At 40.8% G+C, this 19,233-nt stretch overlaps 2 protein-coding genes and 1 long non-coding RNA gene across 5 annotated transcripts in view; 2 read left to right on the top strand and 1 right to left on the bottom strand.

Annotated features, from left to right (window-relative positions):
* Positions 1-2,141: 2,141 nt before the first annotated feature.
* On the bottom strand, positions 2,142-14,070 carry LOC118477701 (paraspeckle component 1-like). The gene is made up of 3 exons (XM_035969828.1): positions 13,531-14,070; positions 2,625-2,926; positions 2,142-2,265 (listed from the first exon to the last, which is right to left on the bottom strand). The coding sequence occupies exons 1-3, from the start codon at positions 13,951-13,953 to the stop codon at positions 2,157-2,159; spliced, it is 834 nt and encodes a 277-aa protein (XP_035825721.1). The 5' UTR covers positions 13,954-14,070; the 3' UTR covers positions 2,142-2,156.
* Positions 10,825-12,330, top strand: LOC106011791. Its single transcript, XR_001184850.2, has 2 exons — positions 10,825-11,018; positions 11,791-12,330. It is a non-coding gene; the product is annotated as an uncharacterized LOC106011791 (long non-coding RNA).
* A 3,290-nt stretch (positions 14,071-17,360) lies between the features above and the next one.
* Positions 17,361-19,233, top strand: part of LOC101855726 — a 37,193-nt gene continuing 35,320 nt past the window's right edge. Inside the window, exon 1 of one of the 3 annotated variants that reach the window (XM_035969827.1) lies at positions 17,361-17,494. The gene's annotated coding sequence lies outside the window, so the exon portion shown is untranslated. Of the gene's footprint in view, positions 17,495-17,917; positions 18,026-19,233 lie in introns of those variants that run through there. The other 2 variants (XM_005098592.3, XM_005098593.3) reach the window with 2 other exon arrangements.

Here is a 19,233-nt window from a genome sequence, read left to right as displayed (position 1 = left end):
CCCTCCGAGATTTTTCGCCCTTGTCCGAGAAGGCTAGGTGTAGATCTTTCCTACCAGAAGATTAGGGGTGTGGCAGAAAGACAGCTTTAAGGAGTCAAGGAGGAGCAGCAGAAAGGCTGCAGAAAGAGTGCAGAAGCCCAGAGGAGGGGGCAAAGGAGATGAGGGGGAGGGGGCAGAAAGAGGAGACGAAAGCAGACGACAGAATATTGCTAGAGAGCAGGAAAGGAGGTGAAAGGAGACAATTTTAGAGAAGGAAATTTTTCGGTCGCTACCCGGATTCGAACCCGGGACCTTTGAATGAGAGGCCAACACCTTAACCTCTAGGCCACGAGAGCCCCCAGACTCACTCTGCTCACCTCTCTAGCTTCAACAGCACAAGGTCTGCTTCGATTATCAAGGCATCCCGGAAATAGCGGGTCACAAGAGTGTGACAAACATACAAAAGAAGTAGAGGAAAATGACAATAGTATGGATTAGGAAAGAAAAAGCAGCAGTTCCATGTTGTTGATTAGGCAGCTATGAGCATCACATGATGAATCAGCCCATTTACAATTCTACTGTGCTTGAACCAGAAATTACCCCCTTTTGGGAATGGCCTAAAGACACTACAGTCAGTGGCACTGCCCCGGGGGGTGAGTAAAGTATACTTTCGAACAAATACAGGGATAACTATTTACAAGGACTTCCGTAAAAAGCGACCACCCCAACACACACAATAAAGAAGAGACCTAACCCTACCCTAAACCTACTCCTCTGTTCTACTCTGTCTCATAGTGGTCGCTCATTACGGATGTCCTCCTCTTTACAAAATACTGAAGGGGAAAAAGGTTTATTCCATAAGAGAACAATGAAGCAATAATAACAATTTTTAGCTGAGATTCAGAACTTTTGCCATGCAACGACAAGTGTTAGTGATAATAAGAATGTTGGGCCGAGTAAGGATGTAAATCTAGACAATGACCAAAAAATCTTAAAAGTACAGTCGAACCTGTGTAAGATGGCCCCCAATTGTCAAGGAGAAAAGTGGCCGTATAAGACAGGTTGCTGTCTTAGGCAGGACTGATCAAGATGAACAAAACAAACCATTCCCTTCTGAGGTCCCCACCAAAAGTAGCCGCATTGTTGTTTTTGGTTTGTATTTCGTTTGTTATATTTATTTTATTGCTGATTTTGCACAAGGGTGACAAAAAAACTAAATATCTGTCAGATGAGTAAGACGAGTGCCATGTTAAAACGAACACATGGGTCGCCACCACTAGGAGAACGAGCGACGCTCCTGTTGCAAGTTCATGTTGACGTCCATTGTTACTTTGTTACAGACTGGGGTAAACAGTGACCACTCATCTCACTTACGATTTGTGTACGAGTTTTGGGCGTGGCTTATAGGTTATGAGGGATCACACGCTTACCTCACCAGCAGCTACAAATTTTGTTACCTATTGGTCAACAGTGGGAGGGGTCAACGCAACATGATCAGTTGGAGGGACTACCTAATAACGACAGGTGATTGGATATGACAGCTCGGACAGAACACCAGGGGCCAATGCATAATTTATGACTAACATGACAAAACGTAATGGAGCCACTAAGGTGGCCACCTAAGACAGGTGTTATTGTTTGGTGTGATATGGATTGTGTGTTAAAATATGGTGGCCACTTTACACAGTGAAATTATATAGAAAAAACGCAAGGGGCGAAATGGAAAGCGGCCGTCATGGCAGGTTCGACTGTATATAAAATTAAAAACACAAAAGCATTGAAAACTTTCTAACTGTTTAGTTATGCATACCAATACCTCAACTTTTCAACAACAAAAAAACCCCAAAAAAAACAGCCTCTATCCACCCAACGTGTCAGGATGATGGGTATTGGCAAAGTAACCCCTCCCCCCCATACCCTTAGCACACTTTTCGGCACTCATTAGATTCAAACTATTGATATTACACCTAAAGCAAAAAATCTCTCGAATTGACTTACAGGCTTCATTCTCATTCAAAAACCATTCTGGAAATTCGTAATTTTTTCATAAAAGTGCAAACTATTATTCATAAAAAGTGCAAACTAAAGACATTTCTGATCAACATATAAAACCTAGAGAAATTTGATACATGTACCTAAAATCAACTTGGTCCTTGAATCATTAAACCACAACAATATTAATATTCATACTTTTTGTACTGTTCTGTCTTGGTCAGGAACTTTTCAGGCATGCCATCTTCTTCATCTTTCTGTTCCAATGGCTCTACAGCAACTGGTTTGGGGTCTCTAGAAATTGGAAATCATTATGCAAGAATGAAGCAATCAAAAACATCAACATTCCTATCTAATCATGTACAATGTCAGAACAAGGACTGATCCTATGGTACGCAGACCCTGTACTTAGTTCTGTAATTTTGCCCAAAAGCATCCAATAATAAGATTGAAAAGAGCTTAATAAAAACTAAAGTCACCAATCTCACTGCATCTAAAACTTAAATGTTAAAATCTTTATGTACAAGGCCACTTCTAGGGTCCTTCGAACAAAAACTCCTCAAAAAAAATTGATGGAACAAATTATTGGAATGCATAAAATGGTAAGACATATAATAAGAGACAATGTACAAAAAATATGAAGAAGTACATACACTCCAAGAAGAAAAACTCCTTCATTGATTCTTCTGAGGGCTGAATTAGCTCCAGGTTTCCTCACAAACTCCACTATGCCTTCTCCTGTGGATTTGCCTCTGTCATCCACAATGACAATGCATCTCTCCAGATCCCCGAATTGAGAAAACGACTGTTCAAGAAGTTCATTTGAGACATATGGGTGGAGATTCTTTACTTTGAGTGCAGCACCATGGGTAGCAAATCTTATTCTGAGTATTCTGCCCTTCCTCTGTAGCCCATCAAGGGCTGCCTTAGCTGCTTCGGCATTCTGTCGATAATCCTAAAAACAGAAAAATGAAAAAAAATGTAATGTAATATATAAACCATATTTATCAACTAATAACTGTCCATGACTTGAACCCTGCAGATATATGGAGCAATTTGTTAATCACATTCTGTTCAGACCAGCTGTTAAATATTTGACAACGAAACCAACATATCAAGCTGAGAACCAGCAATCTTAGCAATGATTTGACTTTAAATAATTAATTATGATATTGACGTTAACTTCCCTTAACAGACATATTAAGCTTTTTAATTTAATCTTGCCATAGTCAGTGATAGAACTACAAACTAGTCACATACAATAACCATCTGACTTTATAGTAAAACACATGAATAACCCCCTCTCATAAGCTGATAAGACAATAAAGTAGTTACGCCCATTCGAATAACCTTTCTAGATGCTCTTGTTATGAATGACCTGGGGTTCAAAGGGGATAATACAGAGGTCAATTTCCGAATGTTTTGCACTCAAATTGTTCTTTGTACCTGCACAATGGTATTCAAAATTATCAAACAAGCTTAGTTTTTATCAGGTAGTATCATTTCATACAAAATCAAGCTCATTTGAAAGATTTTGTATAGAAAAATGGAAGTCTTGTTTCCTGACTACCCTTTCGAGCTCCTCATGTCTAAGTGGGTCAATTTCTTCTATATAATTTCATTGGACCAACATCTACAGCTACCAACTTGGCGTGTTTTGAATGAGACGTATGCCTCGGTCACGAACCAACGCAGGCGGTTCTAGAAGAAGGCCACAAATGCACACAAACTCAAGCACACTGATGCACACACACTTGAGCTGCGTGAATGCGGATCCGACTCGGGACCCGAATTAAATGGGAGATGATGCTCGGCGCGCGTGCGCTGAGCTAGGGGCCAGACTGACACCGGACCAGAACGCAGGCGAGCAGGACCAGGGTTAACAAAAGGAAAATCTGCAATGGGCGCAAAAACGGCAATGGTGACTTAAGTTTTAGACAGCAAACTACATGTCGCCTAGCGATCATGCTCTTTTCACATGCCAGCTGGTGAGTTATTTCAAATTGAGACCCACTTTCCGGCTTTAGACTTTTATCGCTGGATGAGTGGTAATTTTAAGTTGGTATGTAAATGTACTACGGGTTTCTGAAATTTTACAGCAATAAAGGTGATTAGACATATGGGGTGCCTGTCTGGTCAGCGTCCATGCATCAGCTCCTCTACGTTTTTGAACCGTAGAACAAAATGGCAATTTCTCCTGTTCTAGAAACCTATTGGCATTGGATGCATGCATATAGTAAGTTTGGCCTTTCCTCAAGTTGGGTTTCAAAGTTTCATTATCGTCCACGTATTTTCACGTAACTATACTTAAAAACGAGCCACCTCTGATCCAAAAATTACCTCTCATACAGAGCCCGATTTCCGCCCCAAGCGCAGCAGACGATAGGCATTGCTACATAAAGTGTTGAAGAACCACCAATCTACTTTAGATCTAGAAGGGGAAGGCAAATAAAAATAAAAACATAACTGTTGGACATTTTTGGGTTGTTTGCGAATGGAGTACCGGCGCGCGAGAGTGTGTGTTGCTTTAGGGGTGACTAAATGCAAAATAGGTTACTGCCAAAGTCGAGCAGTTTGGTTTTCTCCTAGTACCTTTGGAAGGCATTTTCAAACGAAGTATAGGTCGGGAACGTTTCTCCAACCACAATTTAAGTATCTGAATATTCAGACATCTAAAAATCTCTAGGCTAGACGCTCTAGAAATTGAACTCGATGCAAAAAATGCTTCTTCCCATTACTCGCAGAATGGCAGAATGAACAATGACGCCGAACTCTCGCAAATAACAAAAAAACTCGAGAACGGAAACCGTTCGAAGAAATAGAATAGAGGTCAAGTTTATTTTCCCGAGTGTTCGGAGAAAGAGTCACTTCGTTTAGTGGCTATTCAGACTGAAGTCTGAATAGCCTCCCATGGCTGTTCGGACTCAAATTTTCCAAACCGACTGTTCAGCTGACATTTTAATACTGTTTTAAAATTTAATTTTCATTTTAATTGTCCCCAAGAAATGACAATTTTAATGACCTTGATTATCGAAAGTGCCAGGCAAGCGCAGTCTAGGCCAAGACCTCAGTGGCTCCTGGTTCCTTCATTGAGGGAATGGGCGACCCTTCCACCTCGGCCCCCAGTGATGTGGCTCTGCCTTCCGCTGATGAGCCTGGCCTTGTGGTCTTCCCTTCCACCTCGGCCCCCAGTAGTAATGTGGCACTGCCTTCCGCTGATGAGCTTGGCATTGGGGTCTTCCCTTCCACCTCGGCCCCCAGTAATGGGGCACTGCCTTCCGCTGATGAGCCTGGCCTTGACGTCTTCCCTTCCACCTCTACCAGTCATAATTCGGCAGGCCCAGCCACAAGTCCTCAACATCTTGTGTTCCCAATGTCAACCCCTGGCAAATGTGGGTGCCGAGACACGAACGTGGCATTCCACACATGCCAGTTGATTGACCACATACTGGCTTGTGGTTGGTCACCAGTTGAAATGTTTCAAATAAGGCGTCGTCTATTCAGAAATGACGCGACAGCCTCCGAACCAGAGTACACCAAGTACTTGGAATTGTGGAACAAAGTTGTTCCTCAACCAACATTCGATAACCTGCCGCTCCCCGTTTATAACTGGGCGAAAATCATCTAGAGCGCCCCGAGTACAGTACAGCCCCCCCTCCTACGTTTCACATGTCTCCTTTAAGGAATTCCATAGGAACAAAGAAAAAGAGGTGGCGGCGAAGAAAAGGGCACAGGAAGAGAGGAAGGCAGAGATGTTGAGGAAGAGGGAGGAAAAGATGTTGAAGAAGTTAGAGGAAAAGGAAAAGCGCCCGGAGAGAGAACAAAAGGAAGCAGAAAGGTTGGAAAAGAAGAGGAAGGAGGCAGCAATGAAAGGGAAGGGCAAAGGCAAGAAGAGGAGAGTGGAAGAAAGTTCGAGTTCAGATGATGATGATGCACGAGTGGTGTATGATGACAGGTCGGATTTTGAGATGGATGATGAGTTGTGTTGTGTGAATGATGTGGATGAAAGTGTATGTGCTGTTTGTTCAAGTGACAGGGACCTGGACGGATGGATTGGGTGCGAATGTGGGAGGTGGTACAACAGAGGATGCACGGGTAGAGACAGAGAAAAGATACTGGCAATGAGTGAGGAGGAGACGAGTGAATTCCACTTTGTATGTACGACGTGCGAGTGTTTGTAGTGTGAAAACTTGTACGCAGGGTTGTTTTTTAGTTTGTAATTTTTCTTTTACTGTTCTCCCAGGGACATGGCCTTTTTCTTTTGCAGGCCTGTGTTGTTAATAAATTATTTTAACATGAACATGAACTTGTTTTTATTGGTCTATTTTGTATGAAAAATGTATGGCAGTCGTCTTCGGTGAAGGAAATATTCTGCCAATTTCTAGAAAGAGTCTTTTAACCTCCTTGGTATGCTGGAATCGAACCCCAAATTGATCACTGCCTTGGCAATAGGGCAGATACTTTGCTAATTGAGCTTAATAAGTTATTTATCAAAGAGAAAAACAAAGTGAAATAGCTTTTTTTAACGGGAGTGTATACAGACCCGGTAACCGGGAACAAAGTCACAAAGTATACAGACCCGGTAGGGGAACTCTTGTGATTTCGGAGAGTTTCAGCGCCCTCTTGGCTCAGGGTAGACCTAGGTTCTTCTAGATCTATGGTCTAGATCTAGATCTAGGCAGACATAAATCTTTGATCTAGTTTCGCGGCTAGCCTAGATCTAGATCTAAATGAAGATTGCGGATGTCTTTTCGATGAACAATCGTTTTTCCTCTGTTTTGGAGTTGGAGGAATCACGATTTGAAGTAAAGAACAATGTCATAATTTCAATCGAGCAGTCACCCTTTCTATTTCTCTGCCCCCCCCCCCTCTCTCTCTCTCTCTCTCTCTCTCTCTCCCTCCCTCCCTGTGTGTGTGTATCGCTCGCCTTCTCTTTTTCTTTGTTTGTCTCTGTCTTTCTTTGTCCCCACCTATTTCCCACTCTATCTTGCTCTCGTTCCCTCCTGCCAACTGGGGCATGTCACATTTTGCTAGCACCTCTCTCTCTCTCTCTCTCTCTCTCACACACACACACTCACGCACACACTTTCTAGATTTCTACCGGGTCTGGGCGCTGAAACTTCCCAAAATCACAAAAGAGTTCCCCTACCGGGTCTGTATACTTCGTGACTTTGTTCCCCATTACCGGGTCTGTATACATTTCGTTTTATAACATCCATGAAGGGCGGCCGGTTTGACCATAATGGGTGGCTGGTTTGACCTTAAAATTCAAAAAGTGGCCAGTTTTATCAAAAATGTCACCCAGACCATTTTATGTGCAGAACATGGATAAGAATGATAGACGTGATGCAAAATCTGCTGGTTCACCTGAAACAGGTCACATGAGGTTTACATTTTATAACATCCCTTTCCAGTATTGATCTTATTTCTGGTCAGCAGTCTTCATTTCTCTGAGGCACCCACGGATAAGGCTTAAGCGGCCGGTAGACCTGAACCTACTCTAGTATCTTTGTAGACGATCAAATTAGATCTAAATCTAGCTTACAACTTTTGTGCTATAAATAACGTCATTTTTTCTTGGCTTTTATCAATTTGATCATCCACACCGATAGACATAAGGCTTATTCCAAAAGGGAGTGTATATACAGACCCGGTAGGGAAACTCTTGTGATTTCGGAAAGTTTCAGCGCCCTCTTGGCTCAGGGTAGACCTGGGTTCTAGTTCTAGATCTATGGCCAAGGTATAGATCTAGATCTAGACACAGACATAAATAATTGATCTTGTTCCAGGCTAGCCTAGATCTAGATCTAAATGAAGATTGCGGATGTCTTTTCGATGAACGATCGTTTTTTCTCCGTTTTGGAGTTGGAGGAATCACAATTTGAAGAAAAGAACAATCTCATAATTTCAATCGAGCAGTAACTCTCTCTCTCTCTCTCTCTCTGTGTATCGCCCGCATTCTCTTTTTCTTTGTTTGTCTCTGTCTTTCTTTCTCCCCACCTATTTCCCACTCGCTATCTTTCTCTCGTTCCCTCCTGCCAACTGGGGCATGTCATATATACATTTTGCTAGCACCTCTCTCTCTCTCACACACACACACACACTACCGGGCCTGGGCGCTGAAACTTTCCGAAATCACAAGAGTTCCCCTACCGGGTCTGTATACTTCGTGACTTTGTTTAGCAATGCCAATCGCCAGCTGCGCCTTGGGCCGGAAATCGGCCTCCGCGCGAGGGGTATTTTTTGGGCCGCTTGGAATCAGAAGTGACTCTCTTCTAAGTTTAGTTACGGGAAAACTCCTGGACGAAAATAAATGAAACTCGGCAACCAACCAGAGGAAAGGTTAAACTAACGACATGCCAGCATACAATCCCGAACGATTACTAGAACCAGAGATATTGCCGTGTTTGTGCGAATTTCCTCTGCGGTCCGAAAACTAAGCGGAGCTGCGGGTTGATCGCCGACCACACAAGCGCCCCACATATCTTCTTTATTGCTGTAAAATTTCAGATCTCTGCGTTCAGTAGATTTTCCGTACCAACTTAAAATTACCACCCATCCATTGATAAAACACTAGATCTAGAAACTTGATCGCGCATTCCAAACGCGAGGTGCCGGCACACAAGAGGCGCGTGATCGCTACGCGGCATGTGATTGGCTGCCTATAACCAAATGGGTCACCGATGACTACATCGCGGGTTTTCCCGATAGCGCTTTACTGAGTTTTAGAAGGGGTGATCGCGTCGCTGTAAAAACGATGTCACGCAATTCAACAAATTTCACGCAAATATCAGTCTTTAACCCTAGAAGCGCTCAGCGTTTCACCGGAAGTAACCCGCCAAAAATGCCCCGCCGCCACGGCCGATCAGTTGTAAACATGGGGGTTTGCCGGGGGGGAAACAGCTGAGATACCCAAAATGTATACCTGCTACTGAAAAATGACCATTTACGGCTCAACGGATGATAAAAGCATATAGAAGCATATATTTTCTTTAAGCTGATAGAATGAGCCATTCAAAAATGATCAGCGATCAAATAAATACAAACAATGCCGAGAACGCGATAGACTCAACAATTAGTACATCAGCACGGCGAAACAAGTGATAACACATAGCGTGTAGTCGCTCAGCGGTACCGCGTCACTTTATCGATCGATATCTCGGCCAAGAGACGCTCTACGAGGTCAAGATAACTTGCAAAGTCATTGGTCACTATTTATAACTTTGGCCTGTAATTGACTACGTCATTTTCCATATAAGGAACACTGGAATTTTCCATTGAAAAGGGTCAGCATCTATGCCCTTTATATAGGGCCTGCCCGCTTCCCGGTCGAAGTAGGTCAGCCCTATATATAGGGCGTGCGCGCTTCCCGGGTAGCCCGGCTCACACCCTTTATAAAGGGCCTACGCGCTTCCGTCCAGGGTTAAGATCCAAAGTGACAAAGACACCGAAAAAGTGATAGCAGAACTAGATTCGGCACTAAAAATCACATGGAGATGCCAAGTTTCATTCATGCTCCAATTCATTACTGACTTATGAACAGTTTTTCCTCAAAATACATCAAAACATGTCCCACATTTTGGCGATTTTTTCCTATATATATATGAAGGTCCTCCAACATTTTGCAAACAAAAATCCCAATAACTTTTTTATTTATCAATGGATTTTTAAAATTTAAAAACCATAGTTCTTAGAATTTACTCTATTTTCATTTAAGCCCATTTTTAAGCAATTTGGATGAAAATTTAATTTTTCATTGTCATTGCTACTTTGTTCCCGGTTACCGGGTCTGTATACAATTCGATTCCAAAATTAGGAAAAACAGGTCTTGAGTAAGATTGTACTTTACCGGACCACCGGTCGGAACTACTTTCGCTATGGCGCCCCTGGTCCCTTGTGGCCCGCTATTCTTCGTTGCCCAGCTCCCCTACTCACTGTCACTCTCCTTCTCAGTTTTCTACGTCCTCACTCTTCAATTGCCAGCAATCAACTGACGTCTCTTGTCTCAGCGGGTTTTCTAGTCATCCCGACCGTGCCCTTTGACCCATGACCCTGACACCTTGAGGCTAATTGGTCAATCTAATCACGTGGTCTACTATTCTTATTTGCTCGCGACTCTGCTGGCCTGGCCTACTCCTGGTCCGGCAAAGTACAATGGAGGGCTAGAGATACGCACGAGAGCTCATTTGCATAATTGCAACCCCCTCGGCCCTGCTCGCGACTTGGCGAGTATCTACCCCGATTGTTCGCTCATGTTATTGTTTAAGTGTGTGTGAGTGTCTTTAAAGGTAAGATTGAAGAATACCGGACCAGCGGACTGACTTTGCCTATGTCTCAACCTTAGGAATACATAATTTTCCCGTTTTTAATATCTCTCAATGGAGAATCTCAGACCGGTAGATCTATTCATTAATATTTTGTAAGGGGGGAGACCCCCCTGAACCCCCCCCCCCCCTCCCTCTCCACTCCTCCACCTCAACCACCCGCCCCACATTCTCGCGCTATAATGTACGAGTGGTCCGGTATTCTTCAATCTGTCCGCTCATGGTATTGTTTCGCATTTTTGTGTGTTTTCTTTATTATAGTTTCCAGGGGGGCAAGCCTCCCTGAACCCCCCCCCCCCTCCCCACTGTTGGTATGATACACGGTGGTCCACCAAAGTTAAATCCCCCGCCCACTCTCAACCACCAACTCTCCCTCACCTTGCCTCGCCAGTCGCCGCTGCCTTGCGCTGTGCGTGCGCGAAGTCGGAACTACCTTTTGTCCGCACGCAGAGTACTACTATGACTATGAGAGCGTAGTTAGGCACTTGGATATCGGCCCGCGCGGCCCGAGATTTTCGTTCACCTGCGGCCGCCGCGTTTTGTGTCAGAAATAGGGCCCCGTGAGGGGGGTACCTATTTGTTTTGTTTCGTTTATAGTGTTCTTTTCAATTTATGGATTACTTCCGCCTATCAAATTAAAGAGGAAAGAAAGGCGCGTATTATGGCGTTTTCCACTTCGGGATCGGTTGTGTGTGTTCGGAGTTACAAGGAGTTAAAAATAAGGTAAGTTCAAGCCTTTATATTTAAAGAGTATATCTTTTTTTTTTTAGGTATTCCTCACAGTCTTTTCTTCAACCTTTTATCTCTTTTATTTGTTAATTTCAATGTTGTACGTTGAGGCATAAGCGTGTGAGCCCTAATTTAAATAGGTCACTCTCCATGAATGGGCATGACCTATTATCGATCGCGCTGCTGAGCGTGAACCGGGAGGTCATGGCGGCCATTGCGGAAAGCGAACTTAACCCACGCTAACGTGTATTGTTGGCGTTTATTACCTCTTAAACGGCATTGAAGAATGTTTTATAGTAGAAGATATGATTCATTTTAAATTTTGGAATGTAATATGTATCACTGTTGTATAATTTTTATGAATTTGCACCATGTAACAATCAGTAAGGAGTCTTGGGTGGGGGGAGGGAAATGTAACAGCCTTGGCCTTGTTTTGTTTCTGTGTTACTGTCACTGTTAGACCATCGATTTCACGCAAGTTTTTACTTCTTTTGTGTGCTTATATTGTCTTTAAATATTTTTTCTTCTTAATTGTTTTTGTGTGTGCTTGTTATTTAAATATCTCTTTAAATTTTCATGTACTTTGTCCAGTTTGTTTTAAGATACATGTTTATTAGAAGATGTTTTTTCTCTTGTCTAGTCATCTACACTCTCCCTTTACTAGAGTTGTAGTGTGAAAATGTCAAATTTCCATCCACTGCTCACAAATGAATTTATTTACTTCATTGATGAATTCATTGCTTTGCTTTTTTTTTTCTTTCCACAGCCCCTGATCACAACCTGCCACTGTTCCATTGGATTTATTGACAGCTCACCAGAATAAATCCTGACTTTAATTAAAATCCAGAAATGCTTGCGGAGTTGGTCGAATTCACAGAAAAACTTGTTTGAACAAGTTGCAAAAAAATTGAGCACTTAAGAAAGCATTTGTTGCAGACAAGAAAAAAAAAATTGACATTAATTTAACAATATCAAGTTGGCAGACTGGGTGAACTAAACAATTGCCAGAAATAAAGAAAGAATAAATAAGTATTGTGACACAATTGCGTGCTTCAAAAAACATGTCATATTTCACAACTAATTGTCTTTGAAGAAGTTGAACATTTAAATAAACACAATAAAAATATAATGAAAAACTTGCTGAACAAACTGAAGTAATAAAATTAGAAGAGACTATTGTTTAACTTACAGGGCAATCTCATGAGTTAAAGATGTAAAAGAGAAATCAAAGATAAAGACAGAGTAATTGATCATTTACATGACAAATTAAAACATGAAAGAAACATTCTAACAATAACATGCAAAATGAATTTAAAAAACAGTATTATCAAGAATTAAGGTAGACTAAAAAACACTAGTTTGCAGCAGCTGTAGACACAAATGTTAACTTTAAAAACTTCTATGCTCATCTTATTTTAGGCGACCAGCTGTTTTGTTAAAATATATTATATTTTTTAATCAGTTTTTTGTTAATTCTACTGATATTTGATATGTAGATGTTCCAAAAGAAAGGCCTTAAAAAGACCTTCAAAATGATACCTCAATTATTGATGTAGCTTAATTTATAAGAAAGTTATGGCAAAATATATTGACCGCAGGACGATGCGGTCACGTTACACAACACAGTGTTACATAATATTACCCAATATTACCCACCACGACATATTTTAAAAATATCGTCTGACTGTTATTTTGTCCTCAATATCACAAGGTTTCAGAAAATGTTTGGTTTTAGCATGTACGCAGCAGCATATTGAAGCAGCTTACATTTCCCTTATTGTCCTTGCTGTTTCGATCACAAAAATTGCCTTTTTTTTCTATATAGATGTTATCCCCTCGAAAAGATCTTTAAAATGCAATATCTCAAAAACGGTTCAACATAGAGCAATAACTAAGGTAGCGTTGGAATCGTGTCACTGAGCTCTTTGCATTGGTATTGTTTTTAAAGCAATTTGAAAGCTTTGAAATTTTTATCCAAGTGCCTAGCGTAGTTAGGCTAGGTGTGCGTAGTAATCATGGGCCGAGACGGGTGGTCCGGTAAAGTACAATCCAGCCAGGTCTTGTTCCACACCGGCTGAGAATAGCCAACGCTGGCAAGTCTCACCCGGGGCCCGGGGTGAGAGGTCGATTGTATTTTTATTCTCCCCCCGGGTGAGGATAGTAGGATAGCCACTTCCTAAACCTAAAGTTAAAGAATAGGAATTCCTCCCTTTTCTTCTAGAATCTAGATCTAGATTCTAGATCTAGAAATCTAGATTTCTAGATCTAGATCTAGATTCTAGATCCTAATAAAGCCATCCAAGACTCAACAGAATTCCTTTTTTTTGGGGGGGGGCCTCTCCCTTCTCAAACTTCCTTTCTCTCGAGAATCTCCTCTGCTGCTGAACTCCTCTCCTTGCCTTAGAGTTAGAGACCTTTAGACAGGTCTGAACTAGATCTAGGCTAGATTAGATTCTAGATTATTCATCAAAGATAGCGTTACCCTTGAGTCTAAGAAAGGACTTACCAATCGAATGAATCCAAATCCCCTGCCAGTGTTGACATAGACTTCTGAAATTTCGCCAAAGGGTTCAAACAATTTTTTGAAATCGTTCTCCGTGATGTCTGGGGTCAGGTTTCCGACAAACAATCTGCATCGCCCTGTGAATTTTTTCTCTCCGCCCTCTGCTTTACTGTCCTTTTCGTCATGTTTCTCTTCATGCTCTCGTTTTGTTGGCAGATTCTGTCGACTGTCGTTTCTGTTTCCCGACTTGTCCCTGTTCTGATTGTGACCTCCTTGATGATGGTGGTTGGGTGTTGAAAAATTACCGGAATTACGTTTGTCGTCTCTTGAGTTCGGACCTCCTTGGTTTGGTGTGGTCCTGTTGTCTTTTTTGTACGGATTATTGTCTTGTCTGGCAGGGGTCATGTTTACCCCAGATTTGGACATGATTGAAACAAAGTTTAATTAACTGGTCAAGCACAAAACACAAAGCGTGGGCAACCTCATGCACTCGACGACAAGAGACAAAGATGGCGTCGTCGGCTTTATGTCTTGAGATTTTCAAACGAGGCTGATTTCCTCTTCGTCTTATTCTAATTTCGAAAATTTTTGTTTCAACCCAGGGGAAGGACTTGTTTTTAATTAAAATACCCGCTGAAAATGTTATACTCATTACTTTCACATTTCTACGCTTTTGTATTTCACATGTTTACAATTCTTGTGAAAGTATATATTTCGAGAGTGCCCTTAATTATACCTTTAATAATACTGAGGAAGAGCTCCAAAAAATGGAAAGGGGTACAGACTCAGATAACAATCGATCTTGCAGCGCATGAACTTGCTTTCGATCCGTTTGAACTACATAGCCTAGGTCGCTAGACTAATGTAGGCCTACCGCTATGCTACAGTCCCGTCCATTTATAACAGCCTCTGTTATTACTTGAATAAATCAAATCCCCAGTTATTGTTTTTTGTAAGATTCATTCATTCATTCATTCATTCATTCATTCATTCATTCATTCATTCATTCATTCATTGTTTCAGGAAGCAACATCCCTGCACTCCGGACATGTCCATTGATGCTCCGTTGCTCTCTCCATGGAGATAGATAAATTGTAAGACAGTAAATAACAGGGTTCAATTTGCGCAGACTCAGATATAACAATCGATCTTGCAGCGCATGAACTGGCTTTCGATCCGTCAAATTAGATTATTAAAATGTGTCTCAACCAAGTTCGCTTGTTTGTATGATCGCTTGCCTAAACACAAACTTTCAAACACATACCCTCCATAGTGCAGGGGTCACTGATCGATTATCCGTCTCAGTGTCAGCAAAACAGCCCTCTGGAAAAGAGTCTGCGGTAATCGATTTAATTTTATTATGGTAAGCTGAATAAGGTGCATATATTATGATTCTGGTGGTTTCCCTTGATAACGGTTAAAACAGGACTCGTTTATAACAGGGAAAAACTGCCGGTCCCGTCTGTTCTGTTATATTCGAGTTTGACTGTAGTTCACTTTCGTCTGACTGCGGTTAACGGGATAGACTACAAAAAAAATCGTTCTGTTTAATCTTTCTGGGTTTTTGCATGCTGGTCTAATAGTTAAGTAACCAACAGAATCTAGATCTAAATGCGCAGTCATAAAAGTCACCTCAAACTTAGGTTTCAACACTTTTTCTTTGATGTAAGCCTAAATTCGGGGGTTTTTTAATATGGGATTTACAACGCCAATAACACCTAAAACATTTAAAATAAAAGTTGGACATAATTTCCACAACATCATTCTATGACGTCCTCCAAAGAAGTCGATTCAAGAGACGGAGTGAGAATTTTTCGAGACTCACGTGGAGCACGTTTTATAAAGAGAGCAAGACGTCTGGACAGCCGGGAGATGAAATCGACAAGCTTATGACTGAAATGTGGGGGCATGGCGGTGCATGTCGCTGTCTCAAAATTAGTATTTTGTGGGCAAGGCTACTGTAAGTCATTTATTTTAGTGCTCCAAGGTGGATGCCAAGAGTGGTTTTTAATATAAGGCCCAAAATTAGAGAACAAAAATTTCATTATTAGGTCAAGATTTAAAAAAATAATTTTTATTTGGTCGCTGGCCTGCAGAAGTGCCCTGCAACGTTTCGTGAGTATACGTAAATTCCTCAGTGAGCTTTTGAGGTTAGAGAGGTGAGCAAAGTAAGCCCGATTCCCCGTTTGGACTTCTCTGTTGATACCCACCACATGGCGCTCATTTGACCTTATGCAGTTGCATAAGCGCTGTTAAACCTTACAAAAACAAGCATAATCCTTTATAGTACATTTGCATGTATATATCATCATCATCCAGAGCCAGATCTGGGGCAGACATCGGCGATCATGGTTCTCCATTCATTCCCTTGCTCGGATGCTCTAAAAAAAAACCCCAAAAAACAACGGTTACGTTTCCCTGATCTTCCGATCTGTTACCCCCATTTGTTTAGGTTCCCTAAGTAGGTTGTTCTGCCTCGTTTGCCTTCAATTTTGCCAGTGAGAGCTAGATGTTCAAGACGCTTATGTCTATTCAGGTGTTCCAAAAACTGCATTAGTCGTTTCCTGATTATTTTCAACATTGAGCGTCCACGTGGGCTTCATCAAGCACTATATAATATCTCATTTGATTTCTTTTCCTTCCACAATACTCATAGCAGTCTCCAAAGAAACAATATTTCTGTTGCTTCTATTTTATTTTCACTGTCTTTAGTGATGGTCCAGTATTCACAGCCATATAGAAGGGTTGACCATAATTAGCATTTCATTTCGAAGGTCATTCAGATGTTTCTATTTTCGATCAGGATTGGGCTCATTTTATTGAAACCAACCTTAGCCATTGTAATTCTCCGTTTTATTTCTGTGGAACATTTGGCACCAGATGTTTAATCTTTTCACCTTTACTAAATGGGATTACAACTAGGATTTGCTGCTTTTTTGGATGTTACCTTGCATTCTGTTTTCTTTACATTCAACTAATCCAATTTTTGTTTTCATGAAGCTTTTAGTCCCAAATGTACATGGGATATTCCCACTTGTTCTTTTAGTTAAATGGTAGACCTCATGATCTGATGTCGAAAGAATAACTTAGCGGCAGTTTAAATTCATCTATGGAGACTGTTTTTCTATAACTTCGATATACAGTCTGTCTGCATACAGTGTGACGTCTGCCGGTACCCCGCATATTATTATTTTGCAATTCTTCATGCTTTGAAGTTGAAAGGACACCAAACTGTTACCTTTTGGCTGTAACTATTTATTATTTCGTCTATCTGATTTTAAAAGATTTTTTTCACAGGGTAGGCTAAATAACATTTAAAAATACCCCCAACATTTTTTATATAGGCCTACCTAAATTATATTTTATTAGACGGTGGTAATTCAGACGACCATGCAAAATCGTTTTTGAAATACATTGGAGTCGAGTTAAGTGACTATGGTTGATCTGAAAACAGTGAAAATTTGAAGGAAAATAAATGTTGGAGCGGAACAACCTCTCTAAACCGAAAACCCAACTAGATTTAAAAAAAAAAAAGTAAAAAAATCCGGTGGTTCCGCGAGTTTCTAATCGAGCGGACTCCACAGAGTGTGTGCCGCGGTTCCTTAAATCTGCGAACACTTTTTGGAACGAAGTTTATAGTAAGATTTTAATCTTAAATAAGTTTAAGTATAGTAATTTTCCTTGTTGCTCTAGATATGCACTATGATAAAAGGTTAGATGAAAATTCGGATAACAAAATTTATAAATAGTTTGTAGATACAATCCTCAAATTGCTGTAAAAGTGAAAGGGCCGGTCGCTTTACGATAGTGCCGCAAGTTCACATTCAAATCGAGGTTAGTGTCCTATTTATTTTAATGGCGGCAGAATAAGTTGCACGTTTGTCGGACTGTTGCTATTGCACACATAAGTATTAGATCTAGAGTGTGATGGGAAAATTGAATGATTAAATAACTGGCACCGTGAGAGGTTAGTGTATTGCGTGTGTTTTCTTTTAAATGTTGCAAGGGAGAATCAGTGGGAATGAGGCACTGTTTTCTTGACGCCTATCCGATCTAAACGCAAAAGAGGGTCATCTCCCCTTTTTATTTATTTTGATTCGGTATTCCAATGTTCGCAAAGAGGGACAGAGTAAGAATGGCTTTGGCCTAGGCTAGACTTACAATGGGCAGACCGACTAAATCTCGGTTAAAGTTAATGTAACATATATGCATATATCTTTTGAAATATTGCTGGCAAGTCGTTTATAGATCTATATATCTAGATATAGATCTAGGTAGGCCTAATTATTAAATTTTACGGCATTCATCATTCATCACATTAATTTTCATAAACTTTCGCTCACGCCGCTGACTGGCACTTGTTCACAGTTAATGTGCACGGAGTCGTAGATCTAGAATCATTGTCGGTAGACACAAGAGTAGGAAAACATTGACAATCGTCAAAACACTGATTGCATATCCGTTAGCATAGATAGCACAAGGGCCTCTAACTACTAATGTCAGTAATGCTGTCATTTAAATTTAAGTTTAAGTATTAATAAAGGTACCTGTTTCTGCCATTATGCAAAAACATTCGTGAATGAAAACAATTAGATCTAGATCTACATCTATCTAGATCTAGATTCTAGGGCCTAGAGAGAGGTAGGCTAAGCCATTTTTTGTTCAGAGTAAATCAGAGCTGAACGAAAACCCCCTACTCCTGATCCTTCTGTTCTATCCTATTATTACTCCTATGGACCTAGCCTAGAATCTAGATCAAGATATGTAGACTAGATCTAGATATAGACTCTAGATCTAGATCTAAATCTATCTAGATTAGATTTAGATCTCTAGATTAGATCTAAATTATATTTTTAGATCTAAATCTAGATCTAGATTCTAGATCTAGATCTAGATCTAGATCTAAATCTAGATTATAGTAGATCTAGATCTAGATATCTAGATTTTCTAGGCCTACTTCACATTTGTTGTCAGGAAATTTTTTTTTGCTGCTGGTGATCTTATACTTTAGCACGTTAAATTCCCAGCCAAAGTCTACTAGAATCTAGATCTAGATCTAGATCTAGATCTAATCCCCGACTCAGACCTTCAAAACTTTGAACTGGGCCTAAAAATGCGCAAAATACCGTAATTTTGTCATGAACAGATGGTATAACAGTGGTTTTCGGTCTTTCAGCTTTCATCATGATTTTGGAAGCCATTGAAAGTATAATCTTGATGAGAATTTAGATCCAGATCTAATAGTGGTCGCTCGTTTCGGAACCCCTCAATTGAAGAATTTAACGTGCTAAAGTGTAAGATCATCCTGCTGCTTATATTAAGAATTAATAAATGGGAGTGTATACAGACCCGGTAACCGGGAACAAAGTCACAAAGTATACAGACCCAGTAGGGGAACTCTTTTGTGGTTTCAGAAAGTTTCAGCACCCTCTTGGCTCAGGGCTCAGGGTAGACCCAGGTTCTTCTAGACTATGGCCTAGGTCTAGATCTAGACAGACAGATCTATAAATAAATCATTGATCTAGTTTCGAGGCTAGCCTAGATTTAGATTCTAGATCTAGATCTAAATGAAGACTGCGGATGTCTTTCCGATGAACGATCGTTTTTCCTCCGTTTTGGAGTTGGAGGAATCGCAATTTGAAGAAAAGAACAATGTCATAATTTCAATCGAGCAGTCACCCTCTCTATTTCTCTCTCTCTCTCTCT

The sequence above is a fragment of the Aplysia californica genome, unplaced genomic scaffold (genome assembly GCF_000002075.1).
Source record: "Aplysia californica isolate F4 #8 unplaced genomic scaffold, AplCal3.0 scaffold00187, whole genome shotgun sequence".
NCBI lineage: Eukaryota > Metazoa > Mollusca > Gastropoda > Aplysiida > Aplysiidae > Aplysia > Aplysia californica.
Note: the sequence above shows the minus strand (reverse complement) of the source record. Positions and strands in the feature narration are given on the sequence as shown.